This window comes from Panthera leo, chromosome C1 (assembly GCF_018350215.1).
Source record: "Panthera leo isolate Ple1 chromosome C1, P.leo_Ple1_pat1.1, whole genome shotgun sequence".
Classification (NCBI taxonomy): domain Eukaryota; kingdom Metazoa; phylum Chordata; class Mammalia; order Carnivora; family Felidae; genus Panthera; species Panthera leo.
In genome coordinates, this window is record NC_056686.1 from 126,593,791 (window position 1) to 126,609,938 (window position 16,148).

General features: G+C 33.4%; 1 protein-coding gene across 4 annotated transcripts in view; it reads right to left on the bottom strand.

Moving 5' to 3' along the window:
- Nucleotides 1-535: 535 nt before the first annotated feature.
- DARS1 (aspartyl-tRNA synthetase 1) overlaps nt 536-16,148 on the bottom strand; it is a 63,530-nt gene continuing 47,917 nt past the window's right edge. For all 4 annotated transcript variants that reach the window (XM_042948600.1, XM_042948601.1, XM_042948598.1 and 1 more), the window contains exons 8-16: nt 15,571-15,682; nt 14,581-14,715; nt 11,909-12,056; nt 8,405-8,551; nt 6,862-6,904; nt 5,462-5,542; nt 4,263-4,374; nt 3,990-4,061; nt 536-893 (exon numbers count right to left, since the gene is read on the bottom strand). In XM_042948600.1, coding sequence (XP_042804534.1) covers nt 802-893; nt 3,990-4,061; nt 4,263-4,374; nt 5,462-5,542; nt 6,862-6,904; nt 8,405-8,551; nt 11,909-12,056; nt 14,581-14,715; nt 15,571-15,682 — 942 coding nt within the window. In that variant the 3' untranslated portion in view covers nt 536-801. The remainder of the gene's footprint in view (nt 894-3,989; nt 4,062-4,262; nt 4,375-5,461; nt 5,543-6,861; nt 6,905-8,404; nt 8,552-11,908; nt 12,057-14,580; nt 14,716-15,570; nt 15,683-16,148) is intronic.

Sequence of the window (16,148 nt, forward strand, 5' to 3'; positions counted from 1 at the left end):
TATATGAAATAGGCTATTAAGCAACCCAAGCTTTCAGCTTTAAGAATGCTATCCTCCTATAATCCATCTGAACTTGTATCTTGATATGAATACATGTTGCGAATATATCAGCATTCATTTGTTTTTAGGTATTTACATAAATCAGTTGTGTACTTTTTCTTTTCCCAAATTACAAATGCCAAGAACCAGTTACAAAATCAGACTGCCATGAAATCACACAGACAAATGTAACGAGTTTTAAAATTTTATTGAAATTCAATTTAGAATTTAACAATTTAATACAGCATTATTTTGAATATTTTCTAACCAGTATTTTCACCTGCTTTACATGATTTCTGGGAACAACTTTAAAGAACTGACACTTTCTGCTTAATTTTCCATAATATGTCAATTATACATTCATTAAAATCTCAGTTCCCTGAAACTGTTATTTCAATGTCAGAATTTAAAAAAATAAGCCCAAATATTGAAAATTTAAGACATTAATATAGCCACTGTAAAATAGAAAAGAAAAAAAAAACCTTACACAATCTGAACTGTTTAAAATTGTTAACATTTATTGTAGTAATGCAATATGAATTTTTTAACATAACCATATGAATTTTTCATTAAAATGTTCAACCATTTCCTACTGAAGCATGTCCAAAGTTATAAAAATCTTCTCTTTTAAAGTAACCTATATTGAATTAATCCAAAGTAACTGTGGCACTTTAGATAAAACATATACTCCATTGTAGTAGCTTAAGGAATAGCCTGATCAATAGCAGGTTACTGGAAAGAATAAAAACAGCACAGCTTTCTTTAAGGAGTGAGTCGTTTGGGATCACGGGGGAACATTGAGGTCTGGCGAACATTGTGCAATCCCAAAAAAAGCATAGTGACTCGTTCCAATCCTAGGGAAAAAAGTAATCATTAATTCCTTTTCTGAAAACCTTTCAGGGTCTTACTTATTGAAACTACCAACATAGTATCGTCGATCAACAAAATACTTCTATTATTTTGAGTTTATTTAAAATGAACTGTTTTGGGTCTGATACAGAAATAGAAATGATGCTGTATGTGGGAAGGACTAAATGAGATATCCTTAAGTTGTATGGATTCTGTGAACTACAAAAATCTTGTAAATATACAAAACTTATGATTTAAGCAAACACAAAAAAGTCATTTTATAAGCCTGTATGTTTTCAAATGGGACCAGAATCTTAATTATGTAGTCTAGACCATCAGTATAAGACGAGAGCCATAAACTTCTTCAGGGAAGTTTATTAATGGAAGCACCAGAAATTTACTGTAATTCAATAGATGTGTAATGTAGTGGTTCCTAGTATAAGACTCTAGGATACATTATTGTAAATGTTCTGAGTGCAGAAGAGACTGATTTTGATATGTGACTTAAATACTGTATCACTGTCAGAATTAAGACCAAGTACCACCTAAGAAACCGAAAAGAACTAGCAAATGAAACTCTGTGTGTGTAATATATTTCACCAAAGTTGTAGAAGACATTATAGAAAAAATGCAAAGAATATTTTTATACAGCAATAACTTTTAATTTTAAAGGGATGTATTTAACTTCTTTTTTTTCTTTAAGTTTTTATTTAAGTAATCTCCACACCCAATGTGGGGCTCAAACTCATGACCCCAAGGTCTAGAGTCGCAGGCTCTTCCAACTGAGCTACCCAGGTGCCCCAGGAATGTATTTAACTTCTAAAACAGAAATATAAATAAGAGAATTGACATTTTAAAAATGTTTACTTATTTTTGAAAGAGGAAGAGAGCACATGAGTGAGTGGGAGGAGGGCAAAGAGGAGAGAATCCCAAGGAGGCTCTATGCTGCCAGTGCAGAGCCTGATGAGATCATGACTTGAGCTGAAATCAGAGTCAGACACTTAACCAACTGAGCCACCAGGCGCCCCTGAGAATTAACATTTTTATTGCTATTCCTTACCAAAAAATCTGCAGCTGTAAATTCGAACTTTGTATTAATCTAATACCAATCTAAAAACCCGACTATATCACATCTTCCCTTTAATCATTAATTACCAAAAAATGAGTGGTATTTGATAACAATTCAAATGTCCACAAGTTTGATTAAAATTTACATTGTCAATCAGTCACAAAAATATGTGAATTAAACAAAATGCACATTACTGCATACTCTGAGAGAAAATAGTTGTGCATTTCCCATTTAAACTTAAATTCTAGGGGCGCCTGGGTGGCTCAGTTGGTTAAGCATCTGACTTGAGCTCAGGTCAAGATCTCATGGTTTTGTGAGTCTGAGCCCCATGTTGGGCTCTGTGCTGACAGCTCACAGACTGGAGCCTGCTTCAAATTCTGGGTCTCCCTCTTTCCCTGCCCCTACCCTGCTCACACTCTCTCTCTCAAAGATAAATAAACATTAAAACAAACGAACAAAAACAACTAAATTCTGTATCCAGTGGAGCACTGTTTGTAGTAACAAAAGGCTGGTATCAACCTACATGTCTATCAAATTTTGATGTACCCTTTCAATGGATTGATTCTATGTAGTGTTAAAAAAATACTGAAAATGTCTAAGTACTGATAAGGAACAAATGAGAAAATACAGTAAGTGACAAATGCAAGGTACTGGATGATTTATATTGTATGCTACAATTTGTGTAAAAATGTATTTTTAAAAGTGTCTACTTTTGCATATGCAAAGATTATCTTTGCAAAGGTAAAAATAAAACTAGCAACAATAGTTTCTTACAGGGAGATGAATACATACTCTTCTATACCCTTTTAATTTGAAAAATTTTACAGTACTATATTATTCATTCACCAACCCTCCCACCCAAACAAACATCAAACAAAAATTTCAAGGAAACTATACATTCAGAATTCTTTTAAGAGTCTCTGATAGGGACATCTAGGGGGTGCCTGGGTGGCTCAGTTGGTTGAGATCTGACTCTTGATTTCAGCTCATGATCTCACAATACATGAGCTAGAGCCCTGGGTCGGTCTCTGTGCTGACAGTGTGGATCCTGCTTGGGATTCTATCTCTCTCTCAAAATAAATAAATATTTTAAGAAAAGTTCTGATAGGGACACCTAAAAATTGAGCTAAATTTTTACTTATTTACTTTTAAAAGGTTTATTTTTTATAAATTTATTTTTTTTAAGTTTATTTATTCATTTTGAGAGAGAGAGAGAGACAGAGAGCATGTGTTCTCATGGGAAGGAGGGGCAGAGAGAGAGGGAGACAGAATCCCAAGCAGGCTCTGGCACTGTCAGCACAAAGCCTGATGTGGGGCTGGAACTCAAGAACCGTGAGATCATGATCTGAGCCGAAGAGTCGGACATTTAACTGACTGAGCCACCCAAGTGCCCAGATTTCTTTATTTTTTATAAGTAATTTCTACACCCAACGTTGGGCTTGAATTCACAACCCTGAAATCAAGAGTTGCATGCTTCTGTGACTGAGCCAGCCAGGTGCCCCTTACCCTTTGTAAATCACAGAGTGGTCTCTTACATTTACTCTAGAAGTGGTCCTAAAAGCCAATGAACCATTACATTACAACAAAATATTTAGCAACAATCCAAGCTAACTCGAGGAAAATATTTAGCAACAATCCAAGCTAACTCGAGGGAGAGCTTCAATTTGGGCTACAGTGAATGAACTCATGGATGCATAGAGAAAACAGGATACTCAATTTAAAAGACATTTTGCTTCTCAACTCTTCAGAGAAAAAAATGGCTAGAAATTTATTACAATATTTTACACACAAATTAGCTATTCATTTTGTTCCTTGGAAGTCACATTTTCATTTAGTCATAACTCGCAAAATTTGTTATAATTCAAATTTGTACCATACTTAGCACTTATGGACCTATTTGTAAACAATAACAATATATAAAATTTACTTTTTGAAGTCTCATGTTGAAGAAATTTAGTTAGAAATGAATGAACACTTTGCCAAATGAAATCTGAATTGGAACTATATTGTCATAATATTAAAATAATATTACCAATGCCTCCACCAGCATGAGGAGGGGCTCCAAAGCGGAAGGAATCAATGTATGCCTTAATTTTCTCCAAATCTAGGAAAAAAAACAAACAAACTCAAAAGCCCAACATAATTTATCATTTTATTTAGTAACTCAAAAAAAAGTACTAAGCAATAATTATTGTTCAGTAAAGATTAAAACAAATAACTATGTTTCTGAGAAGTCTTTAAAAGGTTTAAAATGTGCTTTTTTCACAATATACATTACTCTCCCAAATATATTTAAGTTGTTTACCAATTCCATGATGTAAGGCTCTCTCTGTTAGCAGCTGAGGATCATGTATTCTCTGAGCTCCTGACAGTATTTCTTCTCCCCTCATGAACATATCGTAAGAGTTGGACTGCTTCTGCAGGGCAAAGCAAACACACAAGAAAACACCACTCTTCTAGTGGCTATCATTCTATTTCCATTACTCATATGAGAGAAAAAAAAATCTCTGTTGTTCAAAGAGCAAGGCCATTTCCCCCTAAAATTAATGATGCAATCTGCTTCAATGAACACAATTTGTTTCTCCAAAACAAGATTAAACTAGTGAGAGCAGAATAACTTCTTCCTTCCCTCTATCAGATTTTATAGCCCCCTCCTCTAACATGTTCCAATAACAAATCAGAGCACCATATCTAACTTGTAAGAAGTAGTGCCGATTCTCATTTCACTTTATCATCTGAAATGTTTTTAAGTATGATACAATTTTGAGACATTTTTGGAACTTCAAATTATCAACAGGTGTAGTCTTTTTAATTTAGATTTTTAAAAATTTTAACAAAAGTAAATTGAACATCAGTTTACCATAGCTTAACTTCTCTTATCATGTTTTAACTTACTTTCCCTGTCTTCCAGTAAACCAATGGTTCTCAAAGTATGATTCCTGGATCAGGAGCCTCAGTATTACCCAGAACTTGTTAGAAATACAAATTATTAAGCTCCTTCAAGACTAACTAATCAGAAAGTCTGGCGATGGGGCCCAGTCATCTGTGTTTTAAAAAGCCCCCAAGTGATTCTGATGCACACTGAAGTTTGGGAAGCACTGTAATGGAAAAACAGTAAAAGGTCAAAAGACAATACCAATTAAATGAACTTCCAGGACAAAATGTTGTTTTTTTAGTTCAAAGTCAATGATAATAATATGCACTATAGTCTGCAAATCTAATGATCCTATTTATTATTTATATGGCATTTCTTCTTCATAAATCTTCAAAAAATGAACCATGAAAATGATTTTTAATGTAGGCTTTGGGACTAATTTTCTGGAATATTCAAATTTCATAATATCATTCTGACCTGAATTGGCAGAAACTAGTAGTAATATATATAGTGGCCCATCAAAATTGCAAATTACTGATGAAAACCATTATTCCCATTGTACAATTTAACAAAGTCACAATAAAGCTTCCCTTCCCCCCCCCCCCATTATTTAAAATAAAATTACTTACGGGATTTCTTGGGTCAGGCATGGTATAGAAAGGTCTGACAGCCAATGGATATTTATCAAGAATATAAAAATCTGTATCATACTATAAAAAAATGATTAAAATAAATTAAAAAAATTTTTAACCAAAGTAAAAATAAGGCTAACATTTTGGTAATTGTCTTTTTAAAAATAAGTTTTGTCTTCAAAATTACTATAATTACACTGTATATACAATAAATATTCTGCTTCTTTCAAGGAACATCTGTATCCTATGGTATTTTGCCATCATGTTATAAATTCCTCTAATAATTAATTTTTGGGAGCTTTTATTATTCAATAATAGTTCAAATATTGTTTTCTTTCTTTCTTTTTTTTTTTGGATATGTAATCTCTTTGTAATTTCTTCCCCATTAAAAATTATGCTGCAATAAAGTGATTTTCATTCCTTTCCTTTGTTAATCTAATTTCAGATACAATTTAACTTTTGTTAAATTATTCTGAATCTCTTTGGGTTTTACAAAAACTATATTAAATCTATAAATTATATTAGGAAAAACTGGCATCTTTTATAATATTCATCTTCAAAAAAACCTCGATTATTTTCCCAATAATTTAAAATTTTGTACAGACATCTAAAAGAAATCTGGTAGTTTTCTTCAAATGAAAACTATAATTGAAATAAATCAGTAACATTAACATGAAGTTATGACATTTTTGTTAGAAAGAATAATTATTATATGATCCAGATTTAATGAAAAACAATCACATTTCAACGGTTTTGATGCTAACCATTTTGCTACAACTCAAGCACAGAGGGAAAGTCAATAGAGCTGACAAACCGGAACCAGCTCTGCTGAAACAGCACTTTAAAGGTGTAAACTCAATACTGCAGTTTCAGAAAGAAGTGAGCTCCCCAGTCAGTCTTGAGTACAACCAGCAGGAGGAGCTCAAGGTCTGTCTTCATTCACACACAATTCTTTGTATTTCTTGGAAGATCACACTAAATTCAGCTTTTATCTTCTTTCGAGTTTTAAAAAATGAGATAGGAAAGCAGCAGAGGCAGAAAAGAAAACTCATTCACCTTCAAGTCCCATTAATCAGTGAGGGTACTCAGAAAAGATTGTTTCTAAATAATTTCAAATCATCTTGAGGTCCTTTCTGACTAACCTGACAGTCTGATACAGATACTACTTTTAGGGATACCTCAGTACAACTTAGTACAAAAATCAAATAATGAGCTAATCAGACTTACTCAGCAAAGCTTGTCTGAATATTTTTTATTTCTCCAAGAATTAAAAAAAATCTATCAGCCTCCTTGGTTTTTTAATTTATTCTGGAATCTTAACCTTCTGGAAGACTGTCCCCCCTGCAACTGTTCTTTAGTACCAGATTTAGAAAAAGAAATCCAGCATGTAGTCCTACCTTTTCCTTCACCAAACGACCCAACAGTTTTTCATTTGGTGTACTGAAGAAAAAAACAAAACCAAAAAAACTCCATGAAATTAGATATTTGAAGATCAAATAGCAACTTTAAATAGTTTTAAGTTAATAAGGCACCTCTTCTATTTGAGGTTCTCAAAGGATAAAAAATGTGGACAAAATACATAATTGTCTATCCCGCTCTTTTTTAAAAAGGCAATTACAGTGACTTAACATTTAGTAGGTGCTACTCAAAAATATTTAAATAAAATGATAAACAGATTTAGTAATTCACAGATTCAGAAATAACATGGATGAATAATTTCCCACAATTATACATAATAAAAGTTCACTATAGCAACATAGGCTACATTCTTGCCATTAAGTAGTTCTACTTTAAAATCATCTCTTTTTTGTTACTCTTTAAGTTTATTTGTTTTGAGAGAGAGAAGGGGCAGGGAGAGAGCAGGGAAGCAGGGAAGGGGCAGAGAGAGGAGAGCGAATCCCAAGCATGCTACATGCTCAGTGCAGAGTGACGTGGGGCTCGATCTCACAACCGTGAGATCATGACCTGAGCTGAAATCAAGGTCAGATGCTTAACTGAATGAGCTGCCCAGGTGCCTCTAAGTTACTCTTTATCAAAGGTTTATAAAACAAAAATCAGTATTTCCAAGTCTTTAAAATTTAATAGTGTTATATAAACCTATTAAATTTCTATACCTAAGAGGCTGTTACTTTAGCTTCTATCCTATGTAAGAACAATTGCCAAAATAATCAAGAAAATATTGCTCAGCTTAAAATAATTACAGAATTTATAGTTTGCTTTAAAATGCAATCTAGCAACAAAGGAGATGCTTAAAGCCATAAGTGCGTATTACTGTTAAAGAAACAAAAATAAAGAGTTTTGAGCAAAATACGCTTAAAAAAAGCCCTAAAAAAGACAACCACCACCCCTTGCACTCCTACATCCGTACAAATTATTGTGAGGGGTTAAATATTTTAACTTAAGAACTTTTGAACAAAATATAAGTACCGTAGATAGTAACTGCTTTATTAAACCACATAATTTGCTTCAAAATTATAAGATATATGATGTGAATTTAGATAGCATAATACCATATACCAAATAAAGAACAGATATTTTTATAAGTTTGGAGATCGTAATTTTACGCCCTAATCCTGTGTGGTGATGGATTTAGACTGCTGTCTACCCTCTCTAACACAATGACTTAGAAAGAGAACTAACATATTAGATGACAAAATCATAGGCAGTAGTCACTATCTTTAAAGTGTTACAAATATGGGGTAGGTGGGGACAAAAAAATGGTCTTTATAAACAAAACTATCGAAGCTCAGGCAAACCACATCAAACAACATTTTATTTCAGATCACACATTAAACAAACCAGGATCATGCTCTATACCAAAGTTAATAAAACTGAGGTTTATTACCTGGGTGAAAAAAAGATCATCACTCATTAATATACTCATTCTTTCATATCTTAAATCTAATTTACTAAAAATTTAAAAAAATCACAAAGTCAAACCTCAGATCTTCTTCATCTCCCATTTCGATTCCAGCTTCCCTAAGCATAGCCAATGCTTCACAATACTCCAGTCTTAAAGTTGGCTCCAAAAATTTGAATGGCTCACATGGGAATTGTTTATTCACTGTCCGAATTTCAGTTTGAAACCTATTTGTACAATGATGCAGTTAATAAAAAAATATATGAAGTGTTTTCTCCACAAGAGGTCACTGTGGCAACACATAAAAATTTTACTGATACTGATGAAATAAGGAGCATATAGTTCTATTCTTCTACACACTTGATATATATATTTTTTAAAACAAAGAAACATTTTTAACATTTCACAGGAGTCATTATATGTGCAACAATGAGTAAAGGGCAATCTGAGTAGGTTCAGTGGTGGTAGCAGTAGCAGCTCCATGGTCAGCCAAGTGCCTTCTTCAGGTGAACCACTCAGCCCCACAGACGCTTCTAGCTGTCTGGGGAGCCCATTCCCTAATGGCCGGCTGATGTAGACCCAAGAGTCTACTGCACGTACTCTTAGTTCTATGTGTTCTACTGATAACAAATTTTTAAATTCAGAGGCAGCTCAAAAGAAAATGCTTTTAGAGTAATGTTGTTTTGTGTAACATCAGCCTCAATACAAAAATTGCCTTGGGGGCTTTTAGGTTCTTCTGTAGTAGTGGCAACAGCTAAGAAAAAAACACCTGGTAGGTGTTAAGTACCTATGTCATACAAAATCATTCTTTGAATCAGTGTATGCACCAGGAAACAGTGTTATCAACAAATTCTTTACGTTAAAGACAAAATTTAAATACTCAAAATATTTAACACCTTTCTCAGTCTCATCTTGTTTTGCCACCCCAGTGGTATTAAAGGATTAAAAACCATAACTTACACCAGTTAACACTGTTAGTAATATAAAATACCCATTTTATGAGGCATTAAAAGGAGCTTTTTAATCCTTTAACACTTGTTATCATCAAGGTAGACCAAATTAATGAATACTTATCTTCCCCCACCCCCATTATACTGTAAGTTTGTAAGTGCCAATTTCCCATTTTAATAACCACTACAGTATAGTGTCTAGCCTTTAAACAACAGGCACAAGACAAATATTTACTGCAACTAATTGTGGAAGATCCTATTTTAGTAAGATTTAAAAAGCATATCTTTGCTATTTATGGATGAAATGATAGCTGGGATTTACTTCAAAATAATAGGGGGTGGGAGAAATGGGTAAACAAAATTGTCCATGGGTTAACAATAGTTGAAACTGGGTGATGAGTACATGGGGGTTCATTAGGCCAATCTTTCTATTTTGTATGTGTCTTGAAATTTTATGTAACTAATAGGATTGAAAAGTATGTTTATATTCCATGAAAGCAGTAGAAATTAAAACATTATCATCTCCTGATTAGTCTTAAAGACTTTCATGGGAGCAATAAAGCTTAGCCATTGATTTATTAAAATCTTTTTTTTTTTAAATGTTTTATTTATTTTTGAGAGAGAAAGAGAGTACAAGCTGGAGAGAGGCAGAGAGACAGGGAGACACAGAATCCAAGGCGGGCTTGGAGCTGTCAGCACAGAGCCCGATGTGGGGTTCGAACTTGTGAACTGCGATCATGACCTGAGCCAAAGTCGGACGCTTAACTGACTGAAGCCACCTGTGCACCCGATTTACTCAAATCGTGATGTAATAAGAAGGGTTAAGAAGATCCCAATAATTGATCTTTAATTTTTAAAAAAAATTTTTATTTTTGAGAGAGAGAGAGAGAGCACAAGTGGAGAAGGAGCAGAGAGAGGTGGAAACACAGAATCTGAAGCAGGCTCCAAGCTCTGAGCTGTCAGGACAGAGCCTGATGTGGGGCTTGAACTCATGAACTGTGAGATCATGACCTGAGCCGAAGTCCGATGCTTAACCAACTGAGCTACCCAGGTGCCTCCCCAAAATTGATTTTTAAATTGCCTTTCTTTGCCTTGGATATTAATCCCCATTCGTTTCTATTAATGGTAATACAAAAATATGACTACCAATATTTTAAAATACATTTGTATATTATTCTATGAGAAATAAGTACTAAGGATAAACATGAGAGGGACATGACACAAGCTAGGTAATCCAACTTAAAACTGACACAGAAACTTAAAATTACTAAATGACTTAATATAAAAAGGCTTTTCTTTCTAGGTTGCCACCTTAAGTCTACTTGAAAAAGTCTAGTGATGATGGTGTCTGAGTCTCTAATTTGTAAACAAAGATTTGATTAAACCCAAGGGCCCAATTCATGCTTGATCTGTTATTACAAAAACCAAAGTGGAAATTTTATATTCTAGTATTAAAGAGAGAAGATATCAAAACCCAAAATAAACAGACGTCAGAAACTTTCTTGAGTTATAAATGTGAAAAGAAAATGAGAAAAGCTCTGTTCCTTCACTGTAGTTTCAAATGGTATTTTATTTTATAAGGAAACATTAGTTGTCCCATAGATTATCTGAATGAAAATTGCTTTAAATAAACTGTACTGAAATGTTTCAGACAACTAAGGTTAAAAAAAAAAAGGCTTTCTACAATTACGTAGTCATCAAAGTAACAATGCAATGCAGAGAACATCTGGAAAATATTGGTGCTTATGCTACAAGATTTTTGTAAGATCAATGATTAATTTAGACTTGCAATGGAGTAAATAAGACTCACAGTATTTTCTGAATCCCTTTTAAGTATCAATGACGCATATCCAAATACACCAACAATTAACAGTTAAATCAGTACTCTTCAAATAAAAACTTCAAATACAGTCCTTTGTCAGTTATCAAAGCATTAGATAAGTCTACTCTAGCCTAATATTTAAGTACTGTTTCAAATATGGAGAAAGGAAAAAAAAGACTCTTGATCTTACTAAACTTATTTTCCATTTTCTTTTCCTATTTTCTCGGTGTTAAACATCATCACAAGTAAACAACTTTCAATGACCTTTAAGGGAGAAAGTATTTGCCACTTTAGAGGGTATACCTAATGTGAACATTTTACATAATTCAATTTTTTGAACATCCTGAACATGTTTATTAACTTTCTATAAGATTCTTATCAGCACATTATTATTATTACCACTACCAGTTTGTTAATAAACTGTTATAAAGGTAATATAGGCTGCATTTCTTTCAGACATTCAGGATGTAACATAAAGGGAAAAATATAGTTAGGTTGGTTCACAATCTGGTAAACTTCTCCACCAAAATGAGGTTAACTAGCTGAAGTCCAAGCTGACTTGGATCTAGAAGTACTAGTTTGAAGTATACATTTTTTCACTAATTAACTACTGATCATCTAAGTGGCAAGTGCTCTCCTCCATATATATGTATATATATATATATATATATATATATATATATACATATATATACGTATATATATGTTTATATATATAGCTTTACACCTTTCAATTCATGAATTGCTTTATTTTGAAGAACTCAAACTGATTAGACATTAAGTCCACATAGGGATATAAAATATGTTTTTACCTTTCTTGGAGTCCTTTGAATATTTGTACTAAGGTGTCAGCAATTTCTTCCACAACTTCATGGTAATGGTAATTAAAAGCCATTTCAATGTCCAAACCAACAAATTCAGTTAGATGTCTGTGGGTATTTGAGTCTTCAGCTCTGAATACTGTAACATTAATAAAAGAAACAAACAGTAAATGGAAATTTTGGGAATTTGGAAATTTTGGGACTTAAACATAAAATTTTATTTACTAGTACTCAAATGGTATGATTTTCATTATCATTATAGGGTTTTGGAAAGACTTTTGATAAGCCATCTGTTTCAGCATTCTCTTGGACAGCAAGTTCATTATCAACTCTTAAAATCATGTAGTAAAAGCTGTAACAAATGTAAATTAATAAATGAGGCTCAGGAGAATCCCGAGGGAGTGCAAGATCCTGAAGAGCCTTCTCAGTAATTAAAAATAGGTCCAACAGTGAGTTCTTCTCAATTTTATTAAAACTTGACTCAAGCTAAATGAAATTTGTAAAAATGAAATAACATTATATATATTCTAGCCATTACCTCAGTCCAGCTCTTATTGTCCACACTGTACTGTCCTCCTTTCCCAGTCTTCCTGACTCTAGCTCTGCTCCATCTTTTCTACAAATATTCCTATAACACATCCTTGCTCAGTAATTAACTAATTAACTACTGATCATCAATGGTTCCCAAATGGTGACTGAATTACAAAAAATCTAAAACCTTTATGTTTTTATAATTTAATCTTACCCTATATTTTCCATTTCTTCTTAACACTAACTAGTTTTATTTTTTATTTTCTCCCATGCTCTTTACTCATTCTGCTTCTGTTAACTAGAAAATGTAGTCTGTCCTTAAAGCCCACTTCAGTTTGCATTCTCTTTTCTGGTAACTCTAGCAAATTCCATCTTCTCCCTCTTTTTACACTATCTATACTACGTAATTAACACCAATCTGCTGATTGTACACAGCACAATCTGATTATTCACTGTGAAAATCAGTTGATTATTCCCTGAGACTGCAATATGTATGCATGTCTTATTCTGTCTGGGGAGCAGGGACAATGTTTATTCCCTTGTCACTCAAAACATGGTCTGCAAATCAGCAGCATCAGCAGTACCTGGGAGCTTGTGAGAACTGCAGAATCTCAAGCCTCCCTCTAGACCTAACGGTCAGAATCTGTATTTTAACAAGATCTTCAAGTGATTCATGTGCACATTAACATTTGAGAAGTGCCGGTTGATTTTTCTTTTATGTACATGTTATCTAGCACAAGGCTATGTATGCAGCATACATTTAAAAAATTAGTTAATAAATCCAGAAAATTAACACAATTAATGCTCTTGCCAGTTTCTAACAGCAGGTATTTAATTTTTATTTAGCTACCAAAAAACTTATGTATATAAAATAACTTGGTAAGTTTTACAGAATGAAGCAAAGCTGGTTTTTGCTTATAATCCACTTTATTAAATAATCTGCCACATGATTATGTGTCCATGCTTAACTTTAAGCCAATATTTCTTAAAAACCATGTCAACATAACCAAGTAAATATCAGATATTTCTTGTTAATAAATTCTAATGGACTTTATAGCACATTCTCAATACTAAGAACAGTACAAACAATAATACTAAAATAGAACAGCTCTGAAATAAAATTGGTAGCAGAGTATACAGAGGTACATTTGTAAGCTTACAACAGTAGTAACGGGTTATCAAGGACAACAAATTACATTTTTCAAAAGATCGCAACTACTTGTTCTTTAGTGTTCATGGAGAGTTGAGAGTCCAAACAGGAGCTAATTACACCTAAATAATAATAAATAATATACTCAGGTATATTTCAGAGGGCATATATTATCAAAGCATGCATTTTTAAAATGAGATCTTCCTAGGCAAACATTTTCTTCAGCAAACTTCTGTAGGGATATCAAATGGTTATGCATCTATTCACATAAGCGATGTTCAACTACTTAAAGAACTATTGAGCATACAATTTTGTGGGGGGGGGGAATTTCTACCTAAGCACATTGTCTTTTTTCCCTAAAAGTCTAGTGGCTCCCCCCTCCAAAAAAAATTGTTTTAAAGTTTATTTCTTTCGAGAGAGAACAAGATAGAGTGAGTGTGAGAGAGCTCACCAGCAAGCATGGGGGAGAGACATGAGACAAGAGACAGAAACAAAGAATCCCCAGCAAGTTCTGGCTGGCTGTGAAGCCCAACCTGGGGACTCAAACTCAGGAACTATGAGATCATGACCTGAGCCATAATCAAGAGTCAGATGCTTAACCCACTAAGTTACCCAGATGCCCCAAGTTTTTAAAGTCTAGTGTTTACATAGCCAACATATAAAAGGATTTAAGCTTTCAAAATGTCTGTACCTAGAGGCACCTGAGTGGCTTACTCAGTTGAGTGTCCAACTTCGGCTCAGGTCATGAGCTGATGGTTTGTGGGTTTGAGCCCTGCATCGGGCTCACGGCCATCTGTGCAAAGCCTGCTTCAGATCTTCTTTCCCCCTCCCTCCCCATCCCCTGCTTGCATGCTCTCTCAAAAATAAAATAAACATTAAAAAACAACAATAATAAAATATCTGTATGTAAAATGTGTTCCTAAAACCATAACTACAGTACAATTAATAAATTTTGAGAAAACCATAACCACCAACACCTTACCCGGTCCAATACAGAAAACCTTCTCAAAATCAGCACAAATACACATTTGCTTGTACAGCTGTGGGGACTGGGCCAGGTATGCATTATTTTTAAAATAGGACACAGTAAATACATTGGCTCCTCCTTCACTGGCAGCTGAAATGTAAACATTTTTGTTATTATAAATAACTGTGAGCTTATCAATGCAAAGTTCTAGTAAAAACAGTTTACATACTTTTGGTTTAAGTATTTCACTTAAAAAAAAAAAAACTGGAAAATCAAAAATTGCAGAGAAACCATAGTCTATGTAAGTCTTATACCTGGTTCTAAACAGTTCATATTTAGATCAGATTTACTTCTTTGGCTATCCCTTCATTTTACTTTTTTGGATATATACACTCCCTTTCTGCATCAATTTCAAATCTATTAAAGCTACTGTAGAAGGCCAAAATATTTTTTAAAAAAGGAGAAGATATTCTTAATGATTCTATCTTAATGATTGTATTCTATCAAGAATACAATGTTCAATTCTTGATTTATAACTGCCATTTGTAATACACTTTTTAGTGTTATTTAAGCAACTTAAAAAGAGTTAAATGATTAAAATAAAGTTCTCATATAAGAATGAAAATTAATGAGATTTTCTAACTTGTAGTATTTAGTAGTATTACAATGCAGTTTATACAAAACAAAATTGCAATACCAATTTAGAAAGAAACCTACATAATGAAAGTAGTTTCTAGTGCAACGTATGTAACAACAATCTTGTTTCATGTGCTACTGCCTAATTTTATAATCACTACCACATAATGACTTCTGAAAGGAAATGTTGTATTATTGGTGTCAGTGATATGTGACTGCTGCTATATAGCAGTCTTCAAAATAAAAAGTCTCATAGCAATAAACCTTAAGGGATAGTCGGGATTCTCAAATTAAAAAAAAATTAATATTAAGCAGCTTGGGGAGAGCAAATTTATTTTTAAAAATTAAGAGAAATCTCTTAAAGCATACCTGAGATAATTTTAGGAGTCTGGATCTCCACAAAACCCTTGTTAATTAAAGTTTCTCGGAAAAGCTGGCAGATACCAGACTGGAGACGGAAGACTGCCTGACTAGTTGATGTCTAAAAGACAACAATAAAATCTAATGAAATCAATTCCACACATTAACTGAGATGGAGTTATTTTCTAATCAGGCCACCTGCCTGGAAAGTTCACAGAGGAAACACTTCATTGTATGAGAGAAAAGTTAGGTCAGATGACAATTAGTATAAGGATATATTTTTCATATTACAGGAGAATGGCAATTTTGCCTTTTAAAATCTCCAATGTCTCCAACTCGACTTTGCTGAGAGTCTATAAGAGATTAGAGAGTAGTTTAGACATAAACTAAGACGCTCAAAAGATTTCAAGTACACAATACTTTCCAAAATGTGAAGTCAAAGTAGGGGTTAAAAATGTGAATGCTTACAAGGGCCAGACAAATAACATAAATGGAATAAATGAATGACACTTCCTGAGTGGTACAGGGCATAGTAGAGGACATAATGCCCCGTCTGGAGTGCTAGGTAATGTTGCCATGCCACAGTA